This window comes from Chiloscyllium plagiosum, chromosome 14 (genome assembly GCF_004010195.1).
Source record: "Chiloscyllium plagiosum isolate BGI_BamShark_2017 chromosome 14, ASM401019v2, whole genome shotgun sequence".
Classification (NCBI taxonomy): domain Eukaryota; kingdom Metazoa; phylum Chordata; class Chondrichthyes; order Orectolobiformes; family Hemiscylliidae; genus Chiloscyllium; species Chiloscyllium plagiosum.
Window position 1 is genome coordinate 8,382,156 of NC_057723.1, and position 7,695 is coordinate 8,389,850.

Sequence of the window (7,695 nt, forward strand, 5' to 3'; positions counted from 1 at the left end):
AGTCATAACTGATTTAGTCACTCTTTATATGTGAGTCCTGCCATCCCAGAAATCAGTCTGGTAAACCTTCACTGTACTCTTTCTGTAGCTCAATCTATTGCCATTCGGATAATAATCTGCCTTCCCGTTTTTGCTGCCAAAGTGGACGACCTCAAATTTGTCGACATTATATTTCATCTGCCATGCAATTGCCTATTCACTCAACTTGTCCAAATCACACTGAAGCATCTCTGTATCCCCCTGACAGCTTACCCTCCCACCCAGCTTTTGATGTTTGCAAACTCGGAGATATTACATTTAGTTCCCTCATCTAAATCATTAACATATTATAGCTGGGATAATAGCTATAATCCTAGTGGTCCCTGTGGCACCGTAATACTCACTGCATGCCAATGAGAAAAAGACCTGTTTATTCCTACTGTTGGTTTCCTGTCTCCTAACCAATCCTCATGCACATATTTTACATGTCTATCTTTTCATTGTAGGAACATATCAAAAGCCTTCTGAAAGTCCAAATCCAATCATTCCTCCTTATCAATTCTATGAGTGGGATCCTCAAAAAATTCCAATCGATTTGTCAAGCATGATTTCCCTTTGTTAACCCACACTGTCTTGGTTTGATCTTTATGACCTGGTATCGTGACCCAGTGGATATCACTCTTAACTCCACAGTCGTTGGGTCAACTCTCACTCTACAGACAGACTGATACTCTTAGTCCCAGTACTGAGGGAGTGCTGCACTGTCATTGTTTCAGACATGAAACCGAGACTCTACCTGAATTCTCGGATCCCTTTCCACTATTTCTTGAAGAAGAGGGGTGGATTTCTCCAGGGTGGCGGGAATATCCTGATGACCAATATTTATCCCTAATCCACATTATTATCAATGAGAAAAGTAATCTGGCCCCTTATCACATCACTATTAGTGGGGGCTTACTGTGTGCAAATTGTCCAGTAATGGCTATACACCAAAAACTAGCTTATTGACAATTTGCACCAATGTCCTGAAATGTACATGGCACTATATAAATGCAGGGAGAAAGTGAGGACTGCAGATGCTGAAGATCAGTGTCGAAAAGTGTGGTGCTGGAAAACCACAGCACGTTAGGCAGCATCCGAGGAGCAGGAGAATCGAAATTTTGAGCATAAGCCAATCATCAGGATATGTTCCTGATGAAGAGCTAAGGCTTGAAACATGGAGTCTCCCGCTCCTCAGATGCTGCCTGACCAGTTGTGCTTTTCCAGCACCACACTTTTCGACACTACATAAATGCAGCCGTGCATCTCTAGTACTCCACGTTGTTGCTGTTCTGGTATGGACAGCCACACAACGTGCTGCGGGGACCTCTCCCTACCCTCTGAGTCCTCAGTCGATGGATTTTGAAGTATTGGTTTTGTGCTGGAAATTGCTGACGATTCTTTCTTGCCCCCCCCACACTCCCGCAACTCCACCGACTCCATTTCCAGTGTGGTCTAAGAACAACAAGCCAGTGCACACCACCATCCTGAACCCGCACATCCACCTGATCGGGGAAGAAGCTGCCTGCATTGCCTACATCCGCATCACACAGTACATTGACAGCAGCGGCATTCCCCGCACCGCCCAGTCCGAGGAGACACGAATCTGGCACCGACGTGATGGAAAATGGCAAATTGTCCACTTCCACCGATCGGGATCTCCGTCTGCTCTGGCCAAGTGAGTATTCAAGCCCGGGATTCTGTGGCTGGGATGCGGAGGGATAAACCTGGAGTTAAGCACTGGCATGAATTGGAATCAGTGGAATTGAGGGTCGGAGGGCGGGGATTGAGGTAGACAGGGACAAAGTTCCCGAGTGAAAGCCCCCAAATCTCAGCCAGGCTCTCATTGGCTGCGTTCCAATGAAAGGATTTCTTTATGTTATCTTTTGGTTTATGACCCAGAAAGGGTTTGTCCTGCAAATGACAGCTGTCCCAGCACTTTAAGTGCCCAGACTAGGCTGGCACTGCCCAGTGAGAGAGTGCTACCCTGTTGAAAGTCCCACCTTAAGGTGAGGCATCAAACTGGTGGCTTTGGAAGTTGGCCCAGGACTATTGGGTAAAAGAAATTCCACACACAGCGTCCTGCCCCAATATTTATCCTGTAACCCACATCTTATTTCTATGGGTGCTACATAACCTATGTTACAGTTGTGGTGTACATCACAGTTTACACAGATGCACATGCTGCTGAAATGCAGAATAGAATCTGCAACGTTCTTCACATCACACAGAGCGAACTGAGAATCTCTTACCAAATGCCGCTGATTTGCATTGGAAGAATTTGCAGGGTGGGAAACTGTTTTGCTGCTTTACAATCCCACCTTCCCCAGTCATCGTGTCAAGAAGGTTGGTAAAGCAGAGTGATCTCAGCAGCGTAGGCTCAATCCCCCGCTGCCTGAGGTTTATATGAATTCCATCCTTCTCACCCTACCCCCTTGCCTCAGGCATGATGACCCTCGGGTTGGGCCACAACAATCTCAAATCATGACTTTTCTTTTGCTTGTCATCAAGTCCTGGGAGGACTGGGAGTCAAACCCAGAGCTTCTTAGTTCAGAGGTAGGGACACTACCCACTGCACCACCAGTCCTCCCATTACTGCAGCGATTACACTTTAAAAGGTGGTTCATTGGCTGAAAGCTCCAAGGAACAGTGGCATGGTAGCTCAGTGTTTAGCACTGCTGCCTCACAGCACCAGGGAGCCAGGTTCAGTTCCACCTTGGGGCAACATTGTGTGTGGAGTTTACATGTTCTTCTTTGTCTATGTGGGTTTCCTCCAGGTGCTTTGGTTTTCTCCCACAGTCTAAAGAGGTGCAGGTTAGGTGGGCTGGCCGTGCTAAATTGCCCTAGAGTATCCAGGGATGTGCAGGTTAGGTGGGCTGGTCATGCTAAATTGCCCTACAGTGTCCAGGGATGTGCAGGTTAGGTGGACTGGCCATGCTAAATTGCCCTACAGTGTCCAGGGATGTGCAGGTTAGGTGGACTGGCCATGCTAAATTGCCCTATAGTGTCCAGGGATGTGCAGGTTAGGTGGTTGGCCATGTTAAGTTGCCCATAGTGTCTCGGGATGTGTAGGCCAGGTGGGTTGGCAATGGGAAATGCAGGGTTATAGGACTGGGGGTTGGAATTGGGTGGGATGCTCTCCAGAGGGTTGGTGTGAACTCGATGGGCCAAATGGCAGGTTTCCACACCGTTGGGAATCTGAAGTGATGAAAGGGTGCTCAAAAAGTACTGCTTTCTTTCTTCTTTGATCTAATTTTGTCTGCAGCTGAAACTCCTTCTGTCCAGTCTCCTGCTGCTATCCCTGACTGACTTGCACGCAAGGACGATATCTCCTGTGTAACCTCACCGCTGAACTCATGTCTCCCCCCCCCACCGGAGAGAGAGAGGTGGAATGCTTGGCGGGATTACTGCTGGATTGAGTAATCGGTTCCTCCACTCACAACCCCATGTTTGCAGGGAGAGTGATGAATTTCATAACCGATCATCCTTTTTTGTATCCTAAGAGGCAATATCTGTCGTTCTGGCATGTTTACAGCGATATTTATGATTCCAATCAATTTACAGTGTAGTTGTATTTTAAAATTGTGATAGTTAAGTGATGACTTTATAACTTGGCTGCGATGCATGTTTTTTACTGTATTGCCGGGCGCAAAAAAAAAATTCAAATTACGGGCGTTTGCAATCTCAACATGAACTTGGGGAGGGAGGAAAGAGTGATCAAAATTGTTGATGATCCTGTCATTGGGATTATTCATTGGACAGCACGAGGAATAGTGGGATTGTAGGAAGTGCTAGTCTAGTTAAGACTGGGCTTGGCAAGGGATATTCCCCCTGTGGGCTTAACAGAGACTGTAAGCAATGTCTCTGAGGTGGAACTTTCATGTGATTAATGTGCCCCTCCTTAACCACGGCTGCACTTTGAACTGGCTGAAAGCACTTTGTGGTATGTTTGGGAGATTGAATATCTTGTACTTTGGTGAGATTAATAAGCAGGGAAAACCTTCCTCATTTCAAATCAAAAAACCAATGGTCAATAAATGACCGTTTTGCTTTAAGAGGGCTCGTTAATGCATTGCCCGATTTGGCCCGTTGCAGTTTGAAAGCAATGATTTTGAACACAGTTTGTACATTTTTACACGGCAATCCATCCAAATGAGCTTCCTCGGATCTTCTGTGACTCTGGCTTTACTGAGACTTGTGATCGTTGGGAATAAATAGCTTAATTCTCTTGTCCTCACAAGCTGGGAGGGATGTTTGGCTTTATAGGGGTTCCCAATGGAAAATTTAGGCACAGGAGTCTTACATTCTACTGGACAATGCCCATTGGCATGATCTGATACCAAACCAGCACTGGCATGATCGAGAATAAAGCAGTCAAACTCATTGAATTTCAGCTCAATTCTTCAATAATGACTGAATCCCATCTGAGACCTCATAGACTGCACTCACCTACATCAGCCCTTTCTAATCTTTGAAGAGAATGCTGGGTCTCCTGCTAGATCTGTGAATTTCCACTTTCTATTCCCCTCCTTCTTCCTCACACCCACACATGTTCGCACCCCCACCCCTTCCCACCTCCTATATCTTACACCCCCCCCCCCACTCCCCCCGATAACAAACAAAAGTCCCAAAGCTTCTCCTATCCCTGAGGCAGCTTACATGGTTCCTCTCAGTCAATCGTTACCAATTTGGCACAGAAGGAGACCATTTGGTCCATTGTGTCTTGACACGGTAAAACTCTTGTTCCCCATCAACTAATTCCCTGATTTCCTCTGAAACGTTCCTGATGAATTTTCTTCTATATCCGCCCTCACTTCTGCTACAACTTTCCAGATTATAATAACTCGCTGTGTCAAAAGACAATTTCTGTCCATCTCCCCTCTCAGATTCTCATGTTGATTATCTTAAATCTGTGTCCTCTGGGTCTAACCTGTGACATCTAAGGCAAGTTAGATCCACGATGTGGTTGTAATTAAGATCTGTTTGAAACCTTGGTGTGGACCCTGACATTCCCCATCTCCCTGTCTAATGGATTAAGGGAATCTGATGTCACCCACAGCTATTCTGTATTATACAGACTGAATTGGAATACGTTGTTGGCTAATGTCAGTCCCTCTCCCCATTCGTCAAAAGCATCAGGTGACATTTGCTGGTCCCTCCAGCAATGACAATCTTCCCATGTCTCTGACTTCCATAGGAAAGGCAACCAGACACGGACTGAAAAAGAACATGTTTGTGGGAGAGCAAGGAGGGAGAAGCGAAATTAAGTTAATAACAGTCAGCTCTTCCAACAAATCAGCACAGGTGTGAGCAGTTGAAGGATCACCTTCTGACCAAGTAAAACCTATAGTGATCACTCCTTTGGTCTCTAGCAACCATTCCACTCTTATGGCCATTGGAAACCACTTTGTTGGCCATTAGCAACCTACCCCATTTCTTATGGTTCTTGATCTTTTGCAGTCCATTGACCATCACCAACCGGTTTCTTCTTGTGACCCTCTGCAAGCTATTTCTGTTCATATGGCCCTTGGCAACACTCTATTGGCCCTCAGGAAATAATCCTTTCTTATGGTTCTTTCGCATTCTGGCAATTGGCACTTTGCAATTTGTCCATTTTCATATGGACCTTGACAATCCATCCTTAACTCCTTTGACACCAAGAAATTAGTCCATTGACCCTTAGTAACCAATCCCTTCTCATTGCCTTTAGAAATCATTCCCTTCTTATGAATCCTCAACAACCACTCCATTAGCCCTTAGCAACTAGAAACTTCTTACAGTTCTTAGGAACTTGTCAGTTGGCCCTTAGAAACCTGTCCCTTTTCAGTTGGTTCTTAGCAATGTATTCATATTCAGACCATTAGCAACCTGTCCATTGGCCCTTAGCAACCAGTCCTATGGCCCTTAGTTAGCAATCAGTCCCTCAGCCCCTAGTAACCTGTCCATTGTCCCTTAGCAACCAATCCCTTGGTCCTATCCATTGGTGCTTAGCAACTAGCCCCTTTTCATATGATTCTTAGCAACTCATCCCTTTGCTTGAATTTTTGCAACTAGTCCATTGGCTCTTAGGAACTAGTCATTCTTCATGGTATTTTGCAATCTGTCTCTTGGCCATTAGGGACCAGTCCCTTCTCATGGTCCTTAGGAACATGTCCATTAATCCTTAGCAACTAGACTCTTAGCTCTTAGTTACCTGTGTCTTTCAAGGCCCTTAGCAATAACCCTTTGGTCCATTGACCTACAACATTATTCCATTCCCATGACCTTTGACAATCAGGCCTTTGTCCCTTAATAACTAGATCTTTAGATACTTGTCCCTTTTCATGATTCTTAGAACCAGTCCTTTGATCCACAAGATAACCAACACTGAAGATGGAGAGAAACCAGTCGCAAGTTATTTTGAAGAATTGACAATTTTGTTTTCAATCTTGTTAGGAACAGTGTACCCTCTTTGAGTTTCAGTAACCCATAAAATACTACACAGGTCACATACAAGTCATCTGCTTGGGCTTGACCACACAAAGAAATATTAGGAAACCATGGACTTAACAGAATAGACCACACACAAGGCAATGAGAGAACATTGCTGTGAGGCTATTCAACTCTTAAACCAGTTACATTGGGATAGGAGGAGGCCATTCAGCCCCTCAAGCCTGTTACATAGGAACAGGAGGAGGCCATTCAGCTCCTCAAGCCTGTTACATAGGAACAGGAGGAGGCCATTCAACCCCTTGAGCCTGTTACACAATTTAATCATGAAGCTATGCTTGGGTGAGGGTGGGGATGGAAATGGGTTGTTTGCTGTTTTTGTATCACATATTAAGAGAAAGATTCATCTCATCACTTCTGCTTGCTTATTTGGGAAAGTGAATCAATTGGACAATCATGCACCATTTCTAGTGTTGGTTTCTTTGCTAGCCTGAGCCTTTGCACTGGATTCTGGGCCTCACCAGAGATCTGCTTTCGTACCTCTGTATTGTATTGCCAATTAAATCAATGCCTTTCTGTAAATTTTCGTAAGTGACTTTACTGTAAATTGTTGTGACACTGAAGAAATTAATGAATTGAGTCAAGCTTCTGTCTTTGGAATATGGTCCAACTCATAGGTAAGGTTGCTGGTGACTGACTTGTGAATATTTTAATTGGTGTTTCGCAAATAAAGAGATTTTATCAGTTTGTCTTGAAGGGAGTGTGTTGATGTATTTCATTCCTCAATGGAGAAAACAATCCATTCTGCCCAATACAGCCATTCTAGCATCCATGGTCCACTCAATACTTCACCTGCCATTCCTCATCTCACTCTCTCAAAATATTTTAAGAAGATAGCCTAGACCCCTCACCTTTTCTTATTTTAAATACAAATATAATGTGCTGAGTTCCAGATGCAATTTGATTGGTCAAACTAATCAACATTAGGCAAAACACCATTTATTTAAACACTATAGTTAAATACAACAAAAGAAAGAACTTAGGATAATTTAACTTTATTGTAAACATAACAGAATAATAGATATGATAACTATTACTAATTAACTGTTCCAATACATTAACATCCCATAAAAGCACCCCTTGATGAAAATGCAAATTCAGAAAAATAGATTTGTCTCACTGTAACCAGCAGCCCAGAAGGAGGAACTTCAGGATAAAACTCGGAGAAAATAGCAGCCAGGAGACATT

General features: G+C 44.2%; 1 protein-coding gene across 1 annotated transcript in view; it reads left to right on the plus strand.

The window, feature by feature from the left end:
• Positions 1–7,203, plus strand: part of LOC122556983 (calcium/calmodulin-dependent protein kinase type II subunit alpha-like) — a 230,669-nt gene extending 223,466 nt beyond the window's left edge. The window contains exons 15-16 of the mRNA XM_043704217.1: positions 1,468–1,696; positions 3,284–7,203. Of these exons, the coding sequence (XP_043560152.1) occupies positions 1,468–1,696; positions 3,284–3,287 (233 nt within the window). The 3' untranslated portion in view covers positions 3,288–7,203. The remainder of the gene's footprint in view (positions 1–1,467; positions 1,697–3,283) is intronic.
• Positions 7,204–7,695: the final 492 nt, after the last annotated feature.